This window comes from Plodia interpunctella, chromosome 4, assembly GCF_027563975.2.
Source record: "Plodia interpunctella isolate USDA-ARS_2022_Savannah chromosome 4, ilPloInte3.2, whole genome shotgun sequence".
Taxonomy (NCBI): Eukaryota; Metazoa; Arthropoda; class Insecta; order Lepidoptera; family Pyralidae; genus Plodia; species Plodia interpunctella.
The window spans coordinates 7,550,858-7,576,573 of NC_071297.1; the positions used below are offsets into that span (position 1 = coordinate 7,550,858).

Consider the following 25,716-nt stretch of genomic DNA (forward strand, 5'->3'; position numbering starts at 1 on the left):
TGTGTGCCTACAATTTCGCTCTCAAAATTAAGCTGATAAAATCAAAATTAGTTTTGCTAACGTCCACATTATTTCAATGCCTAATTTATATTTCCAATAGCGGTTGTTTCTTTCATATTTTTATAAAAATATAACGACACCTTTTCAGAAAATATAAACATAATGGAAATCTTGAAAGGACTGTAAATTAATAAATAAAACAATGTTTTCGGTAACCGGTTATTAATTTCATTCATTTGTCTTTTTCTCTTTCACATAATGCACAATGTTAACGCCCTGTGGGCTTATTACAATTTAATTTCTTATTCTATGCTTGCACCATACAGACTCGAAATAAAGTACGTAATAAAAAATAATTCTGTATACATTCAACATGATTTACATCCAAATATATATACTGCTTAATATCGGTGAGGCTAGTACGAGTTTTTGCGAATACGTAAACGCAACGCGTATCGATAAAACTGATATGGAAATTGAACGTCGCCTCTATATAAGTAATACTTAAATAGAACTATTCATTTTCCATATACATGTTGACATTTTCGATAGGATTACGTTCTCGCAAATAATCGTGCTAGCCTCAATTAACAAAATGGGAGCAACACACCAATTCACAGTTTAGTCAATTGTTTAATAAATACATTTTATTTTAAAGAAAAAAAGAAACTGTTGGTTGTCGGGTTACTCCGTAAATTGACAACTTCATACAAATCCTGTTGCAATACAGAAAAAAATGAATATTAGGCGTTTTTAAATGCAACCACCTTTAAAAAATATTTGCATGAAAGTAATAATTTTGTGGTAGTATGTAGGGTTACTGGTATCAAACGCAAAACCTAAAGACTATTAGGGTAGGTACCTACATGAAAACAAGCAACTTTCATTCTACGACTTTTCGTGATTCGTAGTTTTTTTTTTATATATAAATAGAATCTAATTTGCGATTCTACACATCTTCTTCTTCTTCTTGTAGTGCCTCTCCATTACTGGAGGTTAACACATCTTAACTCTATGTAGTAGCCAAGCAACACGAGACAGTACAGTAGCGTTATGTAGCGGAATCGAACATAAGAGTTAATAGAAATAGTTTTATAGAAACGACATTTAAACTAAAAAAAGTAACATTTTTTATTTATTACGTTTAGCCAAAAGTCATAGAACAAAAGATGTTACTCTCTGTGCACCTTATGCGCCTTTGGAAGGTTATGCGTGAGACACCAGTAAACCTGTATATTAAAATGGTAATCTTATAACTGTGCACACACAATAACTAAAATCAGATTGCAGCAACACACACCTACAGATTGGATTCGGGAAGTGTAACATAGCTTCTCAAGTTACAACATAATAACACACTAAATAAAAAGTATTTCAAGCTAGAATTTACAAGAAAACAACTTCGTTGTTAATACATTCGGCCTGGAAAGTATGTGAACGGTGGATTTCAATGTTTGTGACATTTTTTCTGAATGGTTATCTGATAGAGGAAATACTCCTAAACTCCACACGTCTTATTCATAAAAAAATTAAGGCATATACTCTATATTTTACTGTCAATTACAATATTTGACATTGACAGAACTAGACAAAACATATTTTAGCTTAAAGTAAGCTATCTTTTTTTGTACAACAAGGATGTAGTTATTTCCTTGTGTTATGTTAAGTATGAAAATGTATTTTGTTTATAATTAAATCAATTGTTTGTTAAATGATAAAAATGATCAACTCTTAGATTCGAATATTGGACTTGCCATTGCCCGATTTGTGACTTTTCTTAGGAATCTTATAACACCCACTATAAAATGTATATGCATAATATGTACTCTGTGACCTAGATTCGAGTCAACAATATCTATAGAGCCTACCATTGTATTTTCCTACATACTAACTGTGATAGTTGTACATTTTCACGGTAAATATCAAAACGGGTTTCTCTTGTCATGTTACTTGAGCACGTGACTTGAGCGTTAAATGAAAAATGCCAAGGACAAAATAAAATAAAAATATGGAAAAAAATTCGGAATTCAGCTATTCATAAATAACGGTAATTACATGATATTATTATACCTTAGTACTAAAGTCTTCATGATAAATGACTCCTAGATTATTAGAAATCAGATTGCAATATTGTATATCTTATAGATACAACACTTTATGTACATTGGCACATACATTTCTCAAAAAGAATTGGGAGCATTTTTTCAATATTTCGATAATAAATGTCACTCGTATTGGAGATAAAAATTTTAAAAGAAACTATTATGCTACCAGTAGTTCAGCTTATTATAGCAATAAAAGTATCGCTATAATTTTTTATTAACATTTTTTAATGTAATACGTATTACATAAAAAGTTGTTAAAATAACATAGCCTGCCGCCCGCGACCCTCTCAATACATTTTGTCATTTGCTCTGCCTCTGGTCAACAGGACATCAACCGACCTATATTCATTACAAATCCATCCATATTACCGAGGCATAAAGATCGATGCATTCAATTCTTCCCCGCGGGCGAATACTTATTCAAATGGAATTGTTAGAGACGCTTAAAAGTGACAGTTAATATCTAAATTTTAAAAATCCACCAATAAACGTAGAATTATTCCTAACTCCTAATAAAAAGATAAGTACAAAAATACAACAGACTCACATGTCATTTCTAAGGAGCAAATTGTTAATATCGTAAGTACCTTGATTTGGATATAATAGTTGATACATATTAAAACATTAAGGTACTAAAATACACAACAAAATTTTGTTAAATGTTAGTGGGTAAGTACTCAAAAATATTTGGTCATGAAATCACACATTTAGAAGCACACATTGCTACATCGAAATGCTAAAGTATTTTTTTTGGAAGACTATAAATACAGTTTTGGCAGACATAGGTTAGATACATTTTACGTTGATATTACTATAAACTACTTGATTTCATATAATTTAGATGTAGCTATAAAAAACATACCATAAACAATTTATACACGCTGATAATGCCGTAAGTATTTTTAAACTATATTATCTAATAATGTACTTTTAAGGAAAAGTACGCAAAATTATACAACATGTACTTTGTATTTGTAACGCTTACATCTTACAGTTATACTTAACCAATTATAAAACAACAGTACATCCAATTTCAGCGTGTATAAACAATTTTTCAATCATTTTTCCAATCACAAAATAATAGGTAAATCATCTAAAAATACTATTCGTATATCAAATAAAATATAACATTCAAAAATTCTGTTATAATTGATATAACATGCCCACGATACGGTCACTGGAATCTACAAAATTATTTAAAAATCATCCTAGTGTTGATCAAAGATCGACACATTGTCATAAATAGGATAAAAAGTAATATGCCTAAGTAGTAGATGAATAAATTTAATGTCTAATTATAGAATAATGTTCCACAATCAACTGACCTACTTGGTTCATAGTGTCGATTATCTATATACTTGGATCAATTGTGTGGGTCAATCCCAATTTTCCATACTAGTCCCGATATTATAAAAAAGTGTATGTTTTGTCGTCACTATCGCACTAGGTAATATTTTAATTTGACAGCAAGATACCAAACAAACTGTAGCTTAAAGAATGCTTTAACTTTTTTATGAATAACAGGATAAATTTATAATTAATTAGTACGGAATATCGGGAGCTAGTAGGCAGGGTCAGGGTCAGTGGGCAGTGGCAGCTGTGGAGTCAACATATAGGTCGACAGACAACTGTATGAATTATATTCTTAAACTTATGTCTACTATAATCTACACAGAGCGCATCGTATCACATAATTTGTAATAAAATTTGCATACGATGCGTCGCTTCACTAGTTTGTTGAGACTTTATAAGCCACAGATTTAGCAATTACTATGCTAACTAATACCAGCCAACTTTTATGATAATGTATTAGTTCCCCTTCGATTTTTATACAATATATTAAGTCCGTAACTATAATAAATAGATTAGGTAAGTTATTTTGTCAATGATTTATATACCATCGAAAAATTCAAGAAAATAATATCGATTACAAAATGTCAAATTGATTACGTTCAAAGAGAGCTCTAGTTGTGTCATAATTTATTCTATTTCCTTAATTTGAAGGTCAATAACATGGTTTTCTCCAATATTTATGGGAAGCAAGTCCAAAGCGCCAGATTGATTCGAGTCGTGTATGAGAATTTTCTAAATATTTTTCCCCACAGATTGCGCTAGTGGAACATTTGTGGTGCGATTCTACAACTACTGCGCTTTAGAACAAGACTTGTCTAGTAACAAGCCAGAGTAATAGGCGATATTCAATAATGATCATCTTGATATGGTGAATTTCGATAATATACTTATTTTTATCAAAGCGATCAATATTGTTGATGAAAATACCAAGCTGATGAAGCCCGGAAGATGATGCAGGTGCAGTCTGTCAAGAAAGTGAATAAAATAATTGAGGGTCTGTCTTCTGTTGGCTGGCAACACTGCATTTATCAACTAATCTTGACCAGTCTATTTGGTGTTGCAGTTGCAAAAATATGTAGGTCATAAAAAATGCGTTTTCTACACTTTCTTGACAGACTGTTAGATGTAGCTATAGGTATATATCTATATACCTACAGCTTACGTATCGTCAGCATTAACATACTCTGCTGATAATACTCGTGTTTATTAGTGTGCCTTGGAGATCTTGCTGATTGACATATAAAATAACTATTTTATAATAAAATAAAATTGTGAAATTCATACGACCTTGTCATGATAAATACATACACTGGTTAGAATATTAATTTCATTAATGCGTCATACCACTGGTATGGAATGTATCAACGTTTTGACGAGAATACTCCAAGACGTAAAAATAAAACTCTGTGACGATCAACACATATAGTTGCCTGTGTATAAAATAAAATGCATGCACATAATTGAACACAATAATCGATTGTCGCTTTAATTGAACAATGTTATTAACATTTAGTATTTTTTATTTTTTATTCAAGTAAAATTAAAACGCTTTTTGACTTCAACATTTATGACATCACTTACCATGTGTCAAAAAGTATTTTTTGTTTTTGACACATGGTAAAAAGTATCTGATTGGCAACTACCCTATATAACTATATTATGTTTTTCTAAGTAATATTCCCGCTCATTGGTCAACAACAAATAAACAAATTTATATGGAACTTGTATAACAGTCAAATTCTGTAACGTAGCAAATTTTCGAGAGTCAAAAATCATTCCTAATATACTTTATAATTCGTAGCTGATTATCAAAGACCAGTCAGAAACGTAAACTAAAGAAAAAAAAATCTAATCTCATATTTAATACAACTGATCAATCAAAGGGACATTTAATTATAGTGTTCGATTATCTAAACTCTTATATTTTTTTCCAGTCAAATAGCACATTTTGACAGCCAATTAGGCTCGAAAAAACAACACTAAATAAGCCAGTTAGATGTCAACAAGAACAAAAATTACGCCGCTAAATAAAATAGCTATTTTATGGCATTATAGCCATAATGCCATCTCAAATCTGCACGACTTTGCGTCGGCGCGTGGCGGCCAGCAGATACTCCACGCCCCAGACCAGGACGCAGCTCATGATGAGCGCGTTCTGCACGTGGATGCAGGTGGCGAAGCTGCCCGTGAAGTCCCGCACGTAGCCTGGGCCGCAATCATACAATATATGTAATACTAGTTGCGCGTCGGGGCTTCGCTCCCGTGGGAACTTCGGAGTGAAAAGTACCTTATGTGTTATTACAGGTATGTGATATTAGCCGGGTTGAGCCGGGAAGTTGTATGCAAATCTTCTATCTCATTCGGTTACATTCGTCCGTCATCAATTCTACTTAATCTTACTAATGTTATAGAAAGCGAAAGTTTATGAGGGTGTGTGTTTACACTTTCACGCAAAATCTACTGGACGGAATATTATCAAATTTGGCACACGGGTAGAATATAATCTGGAATAACACATAGGATATTTTTTATCCTGAAAATCTCATGGGTGCTAAGCCCGGAGACGCCTTTTATCTATAATTTCCACAGACATATAATGACGACCTCGGTGGCGCAGTGGTAAGGTTCTTGCCACTGAACCGAGAGGTCCCGGGTTCGATCCCCGGTCGGGTCATGATGGGAAATGATCTTTTTCTGATTGGACCGGGTCTTGGATGTTTATCTATATATGTATTTGTTATAAAATATAGTATCGTTGAGTTAGTATCCCATAACACAAGTCTCGAACTTACTTTGGGGCTAGCTCAATCTGTGTGATTTGTCCTAATATATTTATATTTATTTATTTATACGCATTATATGTCTGTGATAACTTCATAGTCTAGGTATATCTTCGATTACTGTGTTATATAATGAAATGGTGACATTTTCGTAAATAAAGTGGAGTTAAACATATTTATGGTTAAGAAAAACTCACCAATAAGTGGTCCCAGTAGTACCACAAACACGCCTTTGCTAACCATGTGCAAACCAAAGGCAGCGGGTAGTTTCTCCAACGGACAATATTCCGATATGGTCAGAGTGAAGTTGCTGAGACACATTCCTCTGAAGAAACCGCAGATGGACAGCCATATCATGAGCGGCACCCACTCGCTTTGCTCAGCAAGTACTGGGAATAAAAAAAAATGGTTTAAAGCTAAGCCTTGAAAAGATTTATGATATCAAAATTTTCAGAACGCTAGCTGTGATCGAACCACGCTCCTGCCTAACCGAGACAAAAAAGAATGGTGTCTCATGCATAATAAAACTATTTTAATTAAAACTTAATCGTCAGGAAAAGTCAAATTTTAAAAAGGTAGCCATAAAATCAAATACTTTTCCAAAAGCCCAAAATCAAAATGTATGTGAGGCTTGTATGAGAGTGAGAAACGGTGACGACACGTTTCTCGGAGCCAAAAAGCGTTTCAAATATACATCAATGAGAAATAAAAACATAAGTGATACAATAAACACATCGCTCAATTAAGTGGAGTTTAAATTATTGTAATTAATTAAGCGAATGCATTGTTTGAACTTGTGATTAAGTTGAAATTGGGAAAATCTATCATTAATGAATGATTTTCGAAAGAATAAGTGATTTTTTCTAACCTGATCTAGTAGCGGCTAAAAAGAACGCTGATATGAAGAAAATCATTTTCTTCGAAATGGTCGTCCTGTCGAATATAGGGGGCAGCACCAACCGTACCAAAATATCAGTAATGGCAGTCATGGACAAACAGAACGCCGTATCATTAGTATTGTACCCCAAACTCCTAATAAAGAAGGGGGTTAACATCCTAAACTGTAATTCCCCGCTCCAAAACAGAGAGAGGCCGAGTAAAAGGTTCAAAAATGACCAGTCTTTTAGTAGATCTAAGTCCATAAGAGCTATGAATTTTTTCACAAAATTCTCTTTCTTCGCTTCAGCGGGCTCGGCTTTCTTGATTGCTTTCATTTGTAAGGCATCGTCGCACGTCGCCTGAAAATTACAACAATATTTAACTCAATCAAAAAAAGGCTATTGTAAACAAGTTTCTATTTCACTCGTTGGTTTTAAACAAATTACTATTATTTTGTATCCAAACATTTGACCTGATTTTTTTTACTGGCACAGAAACCACTTCCATAATAATGTATTATTTCGCATATATAACAGATATACATAATATAATAAACTAAGAAATAAAAGTCCAATACCTACATCAAGGTACAGCTGCAGGTAGCTGCCAGTGAAGTCCATGTTGGAGATATTCGATATAACCGACACCTTCCTCTTCCTCGCCGCTTCGCTCATACTCCCGCTAGATGTCACTCTAGGCATAGCCGCCACAGACGCCGCAGTAGTTAACGCTAACTTATTATAATTTTTTTCAAAATCTTGCAAAGGTTTATCACAGGTTTTCGCCCGGGGCAGGCCCACGGTCCGCACGGAAGGGTGATTCATATTCCCGTGCGAACGCTGCGTAGTCAACTTCGGCATCGGATGGTTCACGAGAGGAGACACTATTTCGAATTTGTCTTCGTTCTCCTCGTCACTCTCGTGTATGCACTCCATTTCCTGGAATATGAATTTGATTAATTTTTATACATTTATTTTTTATTGAAAACATATTTCAAGACTTATAATATAAGACTCTTATAAATTAATATGGCTATGAAAGTAATAGAGATGACTTCATGATAATTCTCCATTATTCACTTTCCTCTCTCTCTTATCTTAGCGTTTTCCCGGTTTCTTCCCGAACATTCCCGCTTTCCCACTTTCCTATATTTTCTCCTCCGCATCGTACGATCACAGCATCGTAATAATTCACTTTCCCAGTCCTACTAATACACGGACAAGACATTTGACTGCAAAATCACAATTACGGTTATAGTATACAATACATTCATTCTATTATCGGGAGCTGGTGGTCGGAAAACATGTAAATTTTGACCTTGGATACGCATGACCGTGACAGTAATGTCATTCACAGGAATCGATATTTACATTGATATAATAAAGACGCTTTACGCGCTAATCTCTGGGACTACCAATCAGATTGGAAATAAGTATGCTCATTGTGTATGATAGTCACATTCATGATGTATATACCTTATACCTCATATAATTTATACATAAATTATATGAGGTATAAGGTATAGTTCAAGTATAAACTTCCAAAGATAGGTTATACTTATGAGTAGGATAGTAGGATATACTCAGTTAGTTGACAGTCAAATAATAATTTCAAAAAGAAATACATTCTTAAAAATCAAGTCAACAAATAAGTGTCATAAACACATGTTTTATCATGTTTTATTTGAAGTCTTACAACAATGTTCAAAAAAGGTAAACCAAAAAATTTTAATGTGAAATGTAATAAATTGAGGAGTTTATTTTTATAAAATGTTGGTTATGTCACCCAGACCATAACAATAAATGGGCATTGTGACCCAACGCCGATTGACGCCGAAATAAGGAAAACTACATCCGCATGTAGTTTTCCTTATTTAAAATACAAACAACAGTACCAACAGTAACAGTAACTATATACCTTACAACAGTTATGATTCAATAATTATTTCCTGAATAGATATGTTAAATAAAAAATACATTCTATGGGACTCTATGGATAGCCCAAGATACAGGTGTCATGGGCCTTTTTATAAGCTCCACAGCCGTGGCCTACTAGCTCCCGATGTTCCATACTAATTATAAAATTCATTATTATGGAACGTCGGGGGAGACCCCCATACCTCTTAGATATATCAAATTGAGAACCAAGTAGGCAATAGGCTGTAGTATAAGGCAAGCGCAACATAAAAAATATTAAAAAAAAATAAGTACCACAGTAACTAATTGATTGTTGACATAATTATGAATCTATAGAAGGCATATAACTCACAATAACTGTACAATAATTGTCCGTATATATAACCGTATTACTACACCCATTGTCTGAGAAACGTGAGTATTGTTTATTTTATATGCCGTTAACACTTGAAATGAGTAATAAATGTTTTCTTTAATAGTTCCGCAACGTTTCTTTACTTAATATATTACTAATGTGAAAGTTATGAAAATTAATGTTTGATTTGTATGACGACGACCTTCACATAAAAATTCTATATGGATGTTAACTTATTTAAAGATTTTAATTTTTTATTTAAGTTAGAGTAAAACTAGAATTCCCACATATTACATAGACCACATATTGGGGGCAAAAAGCTGTGTGTCCAATACATTTACCTTAATATCTTGCATCTCGCAATCCACAGGAACTTCAATGAGATGCCTCTTCACTGGTTGAAGCAGGCAGGACCCTAGCACAGCATGGAACGCCAGGGCTCCCAAAATGACCACTGTCCATCGGAATCCGTACTCCCCTAGCAGAATCTTCACCAGCTGAGGCATGACCATGAGGCCGAACCCTGTCCCCGCCATGGACAACCCTACAGCCTGACCCCTCTTCCTTGTGAAGTAGTGGTTGAGCGACACGAAGGATGACGACGACGCTAAGCCTACGCCGAAACCTGAAATTAATACGTCTCATCTATGTCTCATCCTTCTTACAGACACTTGGTAAGTCTAGTGATAAATCACAGTCTCGCTAAGTGATTTTCTAGACAGAAATGTATTGGTTTTGGTAACACTCGTTATATTCACGAGTGTTAGTACGAGTTTATGTGCGCAAATGTATGTGCGGTAAATATAGACTTAGTAGAAAAAACCATTCAGAAACAGATTGTTCTTCAAAACTGCCACTCTTAGTCATTATCTACTAATTGTCCAATATGTGCTTTAAATCCGTATTCGGGTATGTTAATTATGTTGGTAAGAAGTAGTCAATACATAATTCCATAGAAAACTAACTACTACTCGTAAATACCAAGGTAGTAAAATTTTCCATAAGCGTGGTAAAACATCACGTATTTTGAAATAACAATGTAGGTTTGTTTTTATATTGGTATATAAGTGATATATGACTAAAATAAATCTACTCTTTCCATATAAGAAGCGATTATGTCACGAAGGTCGTATATTTCCAGATGATGGCATCTTATTGATACTTTTTTCCTTGTAAAATAAAAACAAATTAACTTCACTATATTCATTTACTTTTACTGCAATTTTATGTGGCATACTGACCACACACGAGTTTGTAAAACAATCTGACTCACGTAGTTTAATTTTAGGCCACACTTACTTCCGATGAAGGAAAAAAAAATTTAAGGAAACCTGCATACTGATAGACTATTAGTTCACTAGATGAAGTCGTAAAAGTGTCATCCTACATTAGCAACTTGATTAAAATCTCACATCAATGTTAGCCATAACACATTCGTCTCCCTTTTACCGGTGTCGCTTTACTCATTGCCATAGTTATTATATTCGAAATTGAAAAGGCTGCCTCTTTTTTTCACATGTCCAATGGCACTATAACATCAAATGAAATTTAAATTCATTTTTTGCTTTAGGCCTCCTCCATTTAACTCCAACTTCGAACTACAGCAGCTACAGCGACAATCAAATTAACATATATTGAAACTCTTACCTCCTAAAATACTGTACGTAGCTAAAATATGCCCCATACTGTTCGCCGGGGCAGTGAAAAGTAGCCCTAGGGCGCATATCGTCGAGCCCACGAAGCAGACCTTCCGGTAGGAGAAAGTCTTTATGACAGGCCCCACGAAGAAGCCAGAGAAATTGACCACAGAGTCCAGGGTACTGGCGATGACTGAGGCGCCCGTTGTGTGGACCCCAAGGTCGTCCAACAGGTCTTTGAATAGCAGACCGAAGGACGGCTCTAAGGATCTCGTTGAAAACTGAAATTAGACAATGTTATATTAAGTGAAATCAATGGTTGAGGTGTGTGGTGTTCGCGAACAGAATTTGTAAAAATCCTCCCTTAGATGTCGTACTACGCGACAAAAGGCAACAAAAGCAATCACAAAGAGTGTTCATGTCAGACAGGCGCGGTCGGTTGTGAAATCACAGCGGAATCCTCGTAATTTTGAAGTTTGTTTTGCAGTCCCAAATTCAACCGAGAACATGACTGAGACTTGGTCGAGATTTGATTACATTTTATTACAATTAACCTCCCCTCTTCCCAGCCAAGGACATAAACATATATAGACTCTCGTCTATATATAAAGAAATTCTATATTTACGCTCACGCTGTTCTCATCCAATGCGCGGTCGATCAACTATCGTTATCAATAAATCAATAATAGCTGATTTGCAAGTTGCACCAACCATAATTGCAAAGGAAATACCACCAAGTGAAACAGCAATAAGCAATAGCATAATTCCTTGTTCAACAATTCGCCTACATACAAAGAGCCTGCATAAAGAGAGCATTTTTAATAATAAACTGCACAATTTTAAGACACGGCAAGGATAAATAGAACATGCAGTAAATTAATTGCTTTAAAAAATACGATTAAAATTACGCTGGTGATAAAAAGGCAATATGCGATAAGGCAAATCGATAACAAATAAATGAGAACACAAAAATATTGCGAACTAATCAGTCAGAACCTATGTAAAACTTATGTATTTAATCCTTATTGGTTAAATTAAAAAGCGGAGCCTAATCGGTGTATCGAGGAGGAAAGAGGATTAAGACATGTTTAATTTTCATTGGTTGACAGTATAAGTTCACTGTTGTGTATGCGATTGCTTGCCCCTAGACGCGGTATGTAAGTGTCTTGCCTTTCTGACAATCTGACATCAGTGTTAGCAATAAATAAATAAATACACTCGAAAAAAGAAGACTTTCAGAAGGCGTAAGACAAATAAAAAATATAGATATAGTTGCTAGATATAATTCCACATTAACATCGGCCAATAAATGTTCCCATAGATGGCTAAGTTATTCACACATTTTACTGGTATTTAATATTCATAGCACCCTTTTTGATGTTTTCTATTTGATCCTATAGTTTGACTGGCAGAGAATGCCTTATAGATTAAGTCCACCTACTGTTAATATTGTAAGTTGTGCAATAAAGTTTACTGAAGATTAATAATAAGTAATATGTAGCATGACATACACAGCTGATGTAATGAGCCTTCACAGACTTCTCCCTTCGCACAGTGACAACACAAAAGGACGAATACCCAAAAAGGTAAAAGGAAAGTCACGCTCAAAAAGGTATTAAATTAACTTAGTACTAGCTCTATAGTCGCGATGTCTTCTGCGCTTATCAGATTTAAATGGGGATGTACTCGTAAGAACAGCACGTCAGATTCTTTAAGATTTTGATATCCTACAAGAATTTGGGTGAGTTAATCTACTGTCAAATGTACTTTTTTATTAGTCTCAATCTTATAAATTGTTCTAAAATAGGTACCACTGTCTCTTTGCGTGTTAGCCTTCATTCCTGTCAACGCCGTGCTTAAACGTTGCAATTAATGCAATTTAAGAAAGTAATTACTTTTTAAGCAATCCATTCAAAAAGTTTTTATAACATCGTAATAATTATGGCATAATTAGTGAAACCACTCCTTTTATTGACAGAACGACCATTTCTCTCATCCTCGCGTGTTACCGATTTCATTGTTGGTTATTAATTGTATTAATTGTAAGCCCCAAAGGAAAGCGCCCGCGTACCATTTCTTCCAATTAATTTATAAATCTGAAAGGTTCGATGTGTATAAGGATGTTTGTTGCTCTATCACGCGATAGTTACTGAACAGAATTCGAAAAAAAATGTCTTATTTAGAGTAATTTTTGCCTGCCTGATATCTCGCCTGTCTGGCGGCTGTCTCAAGGCTTCTTATTTCCGGGTCGCCTCGTATTATATCCACGAGAGGATTGATAGATAGAATATAGAGTGGTCCTGTTGTAGGGCAGAAACAACAGATCTAAATAACCCATAAAAAATATAGTTTTTATAAGAACCGTTCTTGTCAGTGCATTCTAATCAGCTATCAATGTAACCATGCAATGATTGTGTCATACCACAGCATGTGACCGAATGACCAGATAACGCTCATTATGTCGAGAGCTCTTTCAGTTATTGTGTTGTGTTTTTATCCGAAAACGAATCAATACGATTTGCTTTGTATAAAATTTGTGGCATGTATATTAGGATGAGAAGACGTGAAGTAAGTTGACGTATGACCTACATTCGATAGAAGGTCCGAAAATAGTAATTTTTCAGAATCTAATTTTTTTTAGAATATTTTTTTATAATAATGAGAGTCTTTGTCAATCCTTAAGAAACAGCATTTGATCAAAACATTCATACGACAGCTTCAGGCACAATTTCTCTTTGTGAACTAATCATGAGATCAAAGGAGAGATTTCGAATTATTTATTCAAAAACATAGGACGGCAAACGATTAACCTAATGGTAAGTAATCGCCTCTATCCAAAAAAACAACTGCTGTAGAGACGTCTCCGGAGCGTCGAGCTTAAAATAAATACCTAAATAACTTCTATGAATCCTGTACTCACATTAACTAGACTGACGCCCAGACAGACCATCCAGGCCCAGCCGCCGTCTGGTGCCACCTTCTTGGTGGCCGGCGGCAGCTTTGTCCCTTTGGTCTTTTCCGCAGTCATCGCGAGCCTTTGTCACCTACGTGTCTGGAATGAGGAAAACCAGTGTCAAAACTAATCCACTATCAGTACGACGTTTTTAAAATAGCTGCGGAAATATTACACGCACCGAACATGTTTTTTTCCAGCAACGCACGCAAATTTAACAATAAGCAATAAAGTATTATATCACCACTTCGATCTGATTAGATATTTATTAATTGCAATTAATTATCCTGTTTGATGATAATTAATAGAAACATTTAAAATTCTCCGTCAATAAATTAATAAAACAGGATGCTGTATGAATTGATGTGAGAAATTAGCACAAATTCCAAATAATCCAAAATTTAATGCAATTTAGTTTATCCCTTTTACCTTGTTTACAGATAAGGATGAAACCAAACGATACGGATTCATGTGCGTTGATCATGATAGATTCGAGACCACACATAAATGACGCGCGAGCCGCGCCGCTACAGTTTATCAACAATGTGATATAGAGCTTGTTTTCATTCGTTCGCCGGCACACTTCAACAAAAGTACTATTAAACAAGCAAGCGGCATTAGCAAGAACGGGACGGAGGACCATGCATGTCATACGTGTCCGAGTCTGAGTCCATGCCGGCACCACGTGGCCAATATCCAACAGCCATACAATCGTGAGGTCAAATCCAAATTGAAACATGATGTTACAAATACTTTTATTGACGTTATTAATGTAACAACTTATCCTGTAATTGATTCATATATTTTACACAGTATAAATCAACCCTCCTGAAATATTTTCTAGTTTTGTAGCGATTTCGTCACCTGACGATATCAACGTTCGATCGATCTCGCACATGGAGAGCGAATAAATAACATTGTGTAAGTAATGTTACGTTTGCCTTTAAATTAAAATAATGGTGGCCAATTTCCATCTTCGAAACAAACAGCGTAAGTTTTAAATAAAAATCGGATGAGTGAAGTTGAGGAGAGAGAGTGGTGCAGTTATGTCGTATCTTCACGAACAGCAAAATCGGACGTGACATCTTTTCTCGATTTCATTACAAGACAAGGATGTCGCCTTGACATGGCTATCACTGCACTTGAGACAGAGTAAATGACGTTAATCTCAGATATTTGTTTTGTGTCTAGACTATTTGCTCCGACAAATAAAATAATATTTGATTTACTTATTGATTTCTAATATTTACGAAAATTATACTTTTGCAAAAACACAAGTAAATTTACAGTATTTAAAATTAGAATTATACGAGTTATTACTTAATACGTTGTGTAATCAGTCGTTAAATAAATTAAATTTATTGTATTGCTTAATGTATTGATAACTGGCCTAGACCAGAGTCCAGGGTTTACGCCCAGTATTATCTAATTTCTTCCCAAAATATATATGGTCCAGGCTGCAAAAATACTTTTTCGCATGTTTGTAATAGGTATAGCTCTGTTTTGCGTATTACAGCATAACCTTTTTAAGAAGTGTGAAGACAGAATAAATAAAAAACATAAGGAAACTTCCACAAAGGTATATCACCATGAGATGCGAAAGGTGTACCGTTACTAGGGATTTATGTTTTGATTTACATTATAACGCCGGCAAATCTTGATTCTCATTTTCACGTGCTACGTTTTTTACAACTTCGGGTTCAGTATACTTCTCATCCTTATTTCGAAATTATTGCTATCTCTTTACTTTATGTAACAACAGCACAATATTGGACAAATAATTTGATAATAAAATCTCGCTTAACACATACCTTTAGAGGGTGGAGACCCTCATCGTGTTCTTGATAAGCATAATATGCGTGAATATTTTAGCTTATTCATCATACCTAATTTTAGTTCCTGTATATCAATAATATGGAGCCTCTCGTTCCAGCTAGTTCACCAAAGTACTAATGGTTTTGTTTAAAACTTTGCACTCAACAGCTTGTGAACATTATATTCCTTCCTTGACATTACGTTGTCATTCGTATTGGAAGGTCTTTCAACTTGTATGGAAGATAAGCAAATATCAACAAAATCTCTTAAATCTTATGTAGTCTGTGTCCTTCAAATAAGCGGGTTCATACATTTAAATATAGAAAAAAAAATCTACAGCAAGGACACAACTGAAAACCTAATCGTAATTGCTACACAAATGACAAAACGAATATCTACTTTACCCTTATTATAATAAACTCTAACAACACGCGCAACAACATTCACGCGGGTGAAGGTGCGGGCAAAAGCTGGTGATAAATATAGTAGTGCGAGAATATATGAATTTATGGTAGACACAGACAAAGACACATGTAATGTGAGAGCGCATTCACTATGCAAACAATGCATGGTATGCAAAATCGAGTAGTAGTAATGCACTTGGGTCACCCAGTCACAGCATAGGTATAATACCTATAAATATGATAATCTTTTGTTGTAATAGGTAGGTCACATAATATGCCTTAGAGAGGATGGATGATGTAGCCAATCATTTACTGGACTGGAGACCATTATGGATGGGGCAAAAGAAGCAAGGCAAACTAGCTACCCATTGGAGTGCCGACATCGCCTAAATTTGAGGCCCATTTGGAGTAGAATCGCACAAGACCTTGAAGCTTGGCGTGCTTTAGAGGAGGCTTATAATTATATCCTGCAGAGGAGAAAATAAACCATAAAATAAGAGAAGAAAATAATGTTGTCTATCCATAAATTAGATATTACTTGTATAGATATTCGAAATAAACACGTGAAAACACTTATTTGTGTTTATTTGCACTTTGATTGCTCTACTAAATTAGATTAGTATATTTTGACCTAAAACAAATAGGTATCATTTGCTTTTATCAATTAATTTCCCACGATTGATTGGTCATAAATTCTGTATCACTATAGGTATCTTTATTTTTTGCTTTCCGCTGTATTTTTGTTCTTAAGTATACCTAAATCTTTTGTTGCAACGCAATGGATTTTGATGCGATTGTGATTCTTGAGGAAGGTTTAGATGTATAATTTAATATGATTTTACCCGAGCGAAGCCGGGACAAGCCACTAGTTGATTAATATAATTAAGTATAAAGTACGGCAGATACACAGACACGTTAAACATGCCTCCCCTTCCTCCCCTCCTTCTGTCGCCTAGGATTAAAAATCTTTAGGTCAGTCACGACGAGAAATGTCACATACGCATGTCAGTCGCAAAATGTTTAAATATAACTATCTCACGTTTTCCTACGAAGAGAACTGAAATAGCCCCGTGTCCACAATCTTATTAAATCCGTCGGCCTTGCCCAAAGCCCCGCAATCTCGACTACTGTGAATATTAAACGCACATCAGTTTTCAAGCTGCAAACTACAAACGTTCCATGAAAATAACGACAAGCAGTAAATGTTTTACAGACTTCAATGAGATCGAATGCAAAGTTGTATCAGAACCGATTAAGGAATAGTAAATGTGAGATGGTGCTGCACCAAGGATGAGCAACTAATGAGAGAACTGAGACTACGGTAATAATTTACTGTGCCCCACACGTTCCCTTCTTGATCTTTTTCTTTTTGTTTAGGCGGGACAGGTAGATATTTCTAGAAGTAGATAAGTATAGACCTACCTCCTAAAATAGTATTCCTGAAAAATCGTATACGTAACTACGCCCCGCAATGTATTGTGGTTCGAAAGTCTCAAAATGAGAAGTTGTCGATATCGAAATCAACCAAAACATGAAATACTTCAATCACTTTGCAAGAGTAAACATAATATAACTTGCGTTATGTCGTGCAAAAGCCACTAAAACAGTTCTCGCAAAAATTTATAAACATCAGGATGTTATGAAAAACATTATTAACTAAGAAAATGCGACATTTAGACAAATGAATAATCGAAATTAGTGAAGCTAATGAGTTAAGTACTAATACAACTATTGCTTATTTGGGTCCCATTGTATTTAAAACGACAGAATTTTAAACAACTCTGAGCATTTCAGTTACAGATCACGCCTTATAACGAAACCGCGCGGCAACCTGAATGGGCCAACCACTAACCAGTAATTGATTCAATCCATGTGTATCAAGATTACCAAGAACATTGCGTGTTTGAATTTCGTGGAAGCACATCATGAGGGGTCCAACCGAAACACAAATTTATACAAACAGTCTAACGAGATTCTGTTAGTTAAGTATTAAAGTTAATTGAAATAAGATTATTTTAAAAACTTCGTATAGGCTAGTGCTCTAGCAGAGGGGACGTAAAAATATAACGATTATATTTTTGTCCTTACTTATACAGTGAACGTGTTATATAAAATTTTCATGAAAACCAGTATCTATAAAACAAAATATTGAAATACATCATCAACTCAAGAAATGTAAAAAACAATGAAGTAAAAACAATTTGTAAGCGGCTGCTAGTAGTTACAATAATACCTACTAGAGTCAATTAACGAAGCGGGTCTAAAGATTGTGATGAGATGAATGAAACCATCGTAGTTAGATTAATCATAGATTGCCGCGAACGCGCACACTTTGAATCTATGGCAACCATCAAACTACTGGTAGAAATTATCTGTGGAACTAAGTTTTGGGCATCTTATGCCATTTTTGTTCGCTATTACATTCCAAGCATGCCCAGTTGCTGAAAATTACGAATACCTATAATATGGGCTATGACAACTTTGTCCTTTTAATTTTTATGAGTTCGCTACGTTGTCTAATGGCAATATTACACCAGTTATGTAATGTTTATGAATATAATTAACCCTAATTTAGAAAAATGATGATCTGACCTTGAACATTTGAATTTTGAAGATGTTGAACCTGTACTAGTTAGTTGTCATAATATTCAATTCAAGATAATAGTTATCGTGTTTGAACACGTTTCCAAAACTTAACCAACATTATACTTTAAAGGATAACGTTAAGTGTGTTTCATAGGAATAATAATTGTCATAATTTCTGATGCAATTGTTTCTACCATTATTGTAATTTCATTTTTAAACGAAATGCACGTTTTTGCAATGCCGTTTGATTCTTTGGCACCACATCAATGGACTATGACCGTGAAGCGTGAAACCACTTTTATTTATTTTAAATATGGAACTACCTATTTGCGAATGAAAGAAATACTGTGATTATAGATCAGGAAATCAATTGAATAGTCATTTTCAGTCTTATGATAGACAGCATACGTTCTAAAATGAATCTGCAGTAACTATGTAGGTATGTCGATAAGTGTTTGCAAAAACTAACCACACAAGAAAGACGCGAGGACGATAACCTGTTCTAATGTCAGAATCGAAATCACTAATGGCGGCTCCTCTACACATCGACCGTGATCGTGACCAATCACCATTTCTTTTTCCTTGCGTTTACAAAACAAGGTACCTACGTGGAAAGAGGGCTGATAGTGAAGTGCTGTCTTAAAACATATTGCTATCTTTTTTATGTTACAGGATAGCATATGGGCAAGCAGGTCACCGGATAGCAAGTGATCATCACAGCTACCAAGAAACAAAAATAAAAGAAATATAAAGGCATTTCAGGAACATTGCCGGCTTTCAACAAAATGTAGACTCCTTTCTTAAGGGTTAAAACAGATTCTGCTGAGCTCTACCTCCAATTAAGAGTAATAAAGATAATAGGTAATTGATGTCCCTAAAAGTGTAACTAATATAAGCACTTATTCATAATCATCTATCTATTAAATATAAGTGTTTTGTCTACCCATATTAATATCTGTGCCTTCGTTATAATTTTATCAATCTCGGTCAATGATTCGCTTGAAATCAAAGAATAACATATAACTTTATCCTGACCTTATCAGATCATTCTTTAACTTTTGCGCAAATGTAGGTACTCACGACTACTATGGTAGCTAGGTATGTCATCCGAATCTTACATACATGGATGGATATCGGATGGCAATTGGCATTGGTTTTATTTTAAAACAAATGAATGGTGATCTATTACAAAAGCTATTGTTCTGACTGTCTCAATGTGAGCATGTCAAATTCTATCTTCATTTTCTCCAGATTCTCGCCTTTTTGCTCAAATTTGTTAATTTATTAGTATTTTAAAAAATCACAAAATTATAACTCCAAAATAACTTAATACATTTTTACCACGGCGTTTACAAAGACGTTGAATTGAAACATCATAAAAAAGGTTCAGGCTAAGCGTTAAAACGTAGGCTTGTAGATTTATTTAGATCTTTCTGAAACTTTCTAAATACCTACTAGGATCTAGTCTAGAGTCTAAACTAAATTTAGTCCACATAATCGCGATCTAGAATCTGAAATACTAAAACACGATGTGACACATAGCGCATCCGCAGCTAATGTAGGCCTCACATTCTCACCGCCTTTCACCTGCAAATCTCAAGTAAATTGCCACTCTTGTACGAATTCAAGAGTACTTACTTTCTTTGTAGGTATGAATTAATAAGCTGTTCTCAAGTAACGTAAACATAATGCAACATTAAGATCGCTAAACCTTAACCTCCTAACAAAGTACAATAAAGAATACGTAACGTTACCTATGTATAGGTATACATATAGGTATATAGGTATATCCAGAGATATTTTCTAGGAGCGGCCTAAGGTTTGCCAGAATGTCTTTGGAAGTTCTCAATTTTGTTTTCGACCATAAGTTTTTATTACACAGCTAAAAATTATCTGGTGGGTACGAACCAGTCTTCCTACGCACATGTACAATGTTAGTATAAGATAGAGCTTTGTCATCTTGTCACAACACAAAACTAAGTAATTAATAACTACAGATCTTTAGAATATTCGGAGAATACCAAACTTGAGTCCTGCCTGCACCATAATGCAGGACTCAAAACTAGGCCAACATGGTATTCTCCTTGAATGGAACTTCCTATCCATCTTCCAAGATCTTTATATTTCTCTCCTCTTTGATAAAGATTTAATTTTTAGCAATATGTACTTAGATTACATATACTTACATATATATGTTTTTGGAATAATTTGGCTATCTATACCTAATGCTCTGAACACAACGTCCTATACAAATGACGTCATGGCAATGAACTTTGTACAAGTGATAAAACTTCAAACTGGGTACATGGTATACATAATTTTAGTAATAAAATATAACTATTGCATTTTAAAAAGTCGTTAATTGTACCTTATTAATTAAAATCGCACATTAATGTCAAATGAATATAAATATTCTTTTACCATCCAAAGTTTAAAATGATCACCACAATGTCTAATAAACTCCTCGGGACCTCTGGCTAAATAAGCTTAATAAGCATTTTCCTTATTAACAAGCATAAAAATTAACAAATTATATACTGAGCTGACTGAGTGAGGGTAATGTGTTGTTTGTTACACAAATAAAACAATTGCCAGTAATACAATTTGTTAATTACTCATTAAAATGAGGTGTGTTGGTAAATTTTTCCATGCCACCTTTTTAAAACTAAGAATATAATTGGCTAAAAATAATTTTATATGAATTTTGTTATTTGGCTAAATGCATGCTATTAATTTTTGTTCATTAAGTAACTAGACGAGAGTGAGAGAGAAATTTCTTCCTTAACATATGTTATTATATTACATTTATAAAATAAAAATAGTATTTCTTCTGCAAAGTTTAAGAACAGGCTATGTCGGTTTTAGCTCGGCTGAAATAAATATTTATAGAATTTATAGAAATAAAGAGTTCCCAGGGCTTCAGGGCTAAAAAGAAAATGCCAAACTAAATAAATAGATAAAAAAAATATTAAAAGAATGGTTTCAAGAAAAAATATTTAATAGAACATTTGGAAAATAATGAAGATTGTATCTTGTGATTAGACATTTAAATAAATAATTTTATTTGAAGATTATTTGAAAAGAAATGAAAGGAAAATTTATTCATCGCAGGAATTCAGGTATTCATTCATATATGTTGGATAAACAAACAAACAAATAAATAAACAAATATTAGGACAAATCACACAGATTGAGCTAGCCCCAAAGTAAGTTCGTGACTTGTGTTATGGGATACTAACTCAACGATACTTTATTTTATAACAAATACATATTATATAGATAAACATCCAAGACCCGGGCCAATCAGAAAAGTATCATTTTCCATCATGACCCGACCGGGGATCGAACCCGGGACCTCTCGGTTCAGAGGCAAGAACTTTACCACTGCGCCACCGAGGTCGTTGGATGAATGGATTGAGTTTGGCAAAAAAACTTGTACATGATTTTACAAAGTAGTGGCAAACTAGGTGAAATGAACCTAATGTGAGAAGACTTCCCATACGTTCCCGTTCACTTGATCTTGCACTAGTGTCCTCAATGAGGAAATAAATGTATGTGGTATCAGTGCTTTTGCTTCGAGCAAAGCAGCACAGTCTGAATAAGTAATTTACCATCAATTTAAAATACCTATTTGTATATGTTAATTATTGTCTAAATATATTAAATTTACTAAAGATTGAATTGATAAAATAAAATGTTTAACTTTCGTGAACTTGATCATTTTTATTTCAACTTTCTTAACACAGAAAATACCTACTTAAAAAAATGTACTTAAACTTATTAAAATATGAAAATACAACAGTTATAAAGTATGGTAAGTACCTGACCTGCCTACGAGACAAACGTATTGTATATATCCAACAAAACAGTAAACAAAAGAATATTTTCCAACTGGGTCATAGGTACTTCGAATTTTATTTTTGTAATGCTTTGTAGGTATGATTCTAGGAAACGAAGAAGTATCTACATATAATTGTACTCACCGATACGGTTATTTTTTCCATATAGTCCCAAACGAGGCAGTAATAATTACCAGCAGATCATGTCACTCTCGAAATAAATAAACAATAATTTCGGTTTCACTTGCTGGAATCGAAGTCCAATTACGCAAAGTTAACTAAATTAAATTAAGCCAACAATTACTTTGTAGTAACTAAATGTTAACGACGCTTCGGAGTATAGAGCTTCTTAAAATAACTTTGAAATAATTATGAAAATCGTTATTTTATCCTAATGTTACTTTGTACAATAACAAAAACCAAAACAAAACATTTACCATCCGTCCGTAATCGGCTAACCCGAAAAGGCAACTAAAAAAACCAAACCATCGAATCGAATATCGAATGCGAAAGAATAGAGTTGGGCAGATCCAGCTAAAATAAAATTTAGTAAGTAATAAACATTTTATCGATTAAAATATTTTTATATATTTCTTACGAGCAGTCAAACAAATACTAGCAGTCTGTTTATCTCTGACCTTTACAGCTAGTTTGCTTTGAAATTACTCAACCGATTTAAGTTGAAATTTAGTACACTAATGAGGTAAGTCTGTAAGCCAAAGACAGACAAGTTTTTATTTTTCTGGATACTTTTGTGGGGTTAAATTTATAATATACTTTCCAAAATAAAAATTCATTAACTGTACCTATGTTACTTACTAGACTGTCTTTTGGTTACATTATGTATACTTTTCACATCAAAATGACTTTTGAGACACACAAGTGATTTTTTAATTGTTTGCATGTGTGTGAGCACGGAATAATAAACTTATTTTTCCGTATGTGTGAGCGTGGTGAATCCTAAATGGGAGAAGTTCTTAGTACGGATTTATTTTTTATTTTAGGACAAATCACATAGATTGAGCTAGCCCCAAAGTAAGTTCGAGACTTGTGTTATGGGAATACTAACTCAACGATACTATATTTTATAACAAATACATATATAGATAAACATCCAAGACCCGGGATAATCAGAAAAAGATCATTTTCCATCATAACCCGACCGGGGATCGAACCCGGGACCTCTCGGTTCAGTGGCAAGAACTTTACCACTGCGCCACCGAGGTCGTATTTTATACATGGTACATCCTTTTTTTTGAACATGTTTTATAAAAATCTAATCTAAAAGCTTCCACATATATCACACATTGCTAAGTGATTAGAAACATACGGTAGGTACAACAACAATGTTTTTATTTGCGTAATCTACGTGGATTAAAAAACCCTCGTGAATTAAAAAACAAACACAAAGTCGAAAAAAAAAAATATTTATTAGGTAGTCTCATCACTACCACTGTCATCTGAGCTGTCCATCCATCGCCTGCTGATATTTGACAGTAGGTAGACTTTTACTAATCTGACAGATGAGATGACATTGACTTTGACATTGTTATTTTTTTCTCAGACAAATCGTTTTTCACACACAAAGTGCCTTTTACACCACGATCGCACCACGGTTTGAACTTAGGTACTTAAAGATACATACCTTAAGATAGGTACATACCTATCTTACCTTACTATTTAAACCTACCTTACATATTTACCTGCCTACTTACCTAATGGGGTTTTTAGATTAGACATTATTTTTCCATATAAGTATATCAACTTTGACTCTTGATAATGTTATCATTTCGGGTTATCCATTCAAGTAAATTACTTTAGTCGGTGTTTGGTTTCGAAACTAGGAAAAACAATTTACTTATTATCCTTCTTTATTATCCTTCGCTCTCTGTGGATTAGGTACTCGAATGCAATCGATGCATTTTCGCAACATCTGCTATCTTTGAAGTAACTTTATGACGATAGCAACATCGCCCTATTTAATCGTTATAATCGCTTAGTGATAAAATATCAAGTTCTTTGCAGATAGCGTTGGTAAAAACATATTAATTGTATAAGACAATATAACCCCATGTTCTGTTCCTGATGATTGTAGTACCTAAAGCATTTCTTATTAGTTTTTTCGAAAATAGGTACAAATTTAAAAATAACATTATTATGACCAATATTTACACCGTTACGTATTCGATGATTAATTTTATTATTTTAAATTTTAAAACTTGTTTAGATTACCAAATCTACTTATAACAAATTTTTAGAGATACGTTGCGAAGTAGTGGGAGACCCTTGCCCTGTACAGACACGAAAGGTTGCTAAAAGCAACATAATATATTTTTTATGTCAAGTAAGTACATTCGTGAATAAAAATGATTGAGAACAAATGACACTTTTCGACACCCACCATGGCTTGGAATGGAAAATACTTTAATAAGTAATCTATCTAGGTACTAGCTGCGCCCCGGGTCTTCGCTCTCGTGGGGATTTCGGGATAAAAAGTACCCTATGTATATTCCAGGTTATATTCTATCCGTGTACCAAATTTCATAACAATCGGTCCAATAGATTTTACGTGAAAGCATAAAGAACATACATCCCAATAAACTTTCGCATGTATAATATTGTAGGATAAATTAGTAGGATATATGAATGAAAAGTAAATAGGATATGGTGCTACAGAGCCAACGTTGCGTTCATGTTAGGTACAAAATTCCCTAAAAGTCAGAAAGAACCACCAGATAAAGAAAATATTTTATTGGTTTTTCTCCTATTTTATTTTTTCCAATTAAGTTTCATTTTGTTTTGTGTGTATCTGACGACGATAGCGGGTCTCGATGGTGGGTACCTATTTACCTACCTAGCTAGATAGGTATTTACTTCACAGATAGGTATTTAAATATATTTGTCTGAGGTTAAATTACCTCAAGAACATCAGTCAGATACTGAAAAAAATGTTTCCAGCGTTATAATAAAAAAAAACAAATTGACCTAATAGACAATTGTAAAATATCAAGTTCGTTCTCTTTGTCCCGTATAATACTGAATCATTTAGCGTACATAATAACATACATCCCTGCTTATTTATGTATGTGCTGGT

At 34.1% G+C, this 25,716-nt stretch overlaps 1 protein-coding gene across 3 annotated transcripts; it reads right to left on the reverse strand.

Moving 5' to 3' along the window:
• Window positions 1-205: 205 nt before the first annotated feature.
• LOC128669197 (uncharacterized protein) lies at window positions 206-23,103 on the reverse strand. 3 transcript variants are annotated; one of them, XM_053743816.1, is made up of 8 exons: window positions 22,767-23,103; window positions 13,946-14,077; window positions 11,036-11,306; window positions 9,730-10,013; window positions 7,699-8,055; window positions 7,107-7,476; window positions 6,436-6,627; window positions 206-5,663 (listed from the first exon to the last, which is right to left on the reverse strand). In XM_053743816.1, the coding sequence occupies exons 2-8, from the start codon at window positions 14,051-14,053 to the stop codon at window positions 5,527-5,529; spliced, it is 1,719 nt and encodes a 572-aa protein (XP_053599791.1). In that variant the 5' UTR covers window positions 14,054-14,077; window positions 22,767-23,103; the 3' UTR covers window positions 206-5,526. The 3 variants fall into 3 exon arrangements, with proteins under 3 accessions (XP_053599791.1, XP_053599793.1, XP_053599792.1); XM_053743818.1 differs by having other exon boundaries at window positions 23,060-23,079; XM_053743817.1 differs by lacking the exon at window positions 22,767-23,103 and adding an exon at window positions 14,408-14,538.
• Window positions 23,104-25,716: the final 2,613 nt, after the last annotated feature.

Coding starts and splice junctions, on each gene's coding strand:
- LOC128669197 (XM_053743816.1), bottom strand. CDS start 14,053: ATGACTGCGGAAAAGACCAAAGGGACAAAGCTGCCGCCGGCCACCAAG. Junction 10,014..11,035: donor TACGTACAGTATTTTAGGAG/GTAAGAGTTTCA, acceptor TATTAATTTCAG/GTTTCGGCGTAGGCTTAGCG. Junction 5,664..6,435: donor ACTACTGGGACCACTTATTG/GTGAGTTTTTCT, acceptor ATTGCGGCCCAG/GCTACGTGCGGGACTTCACG.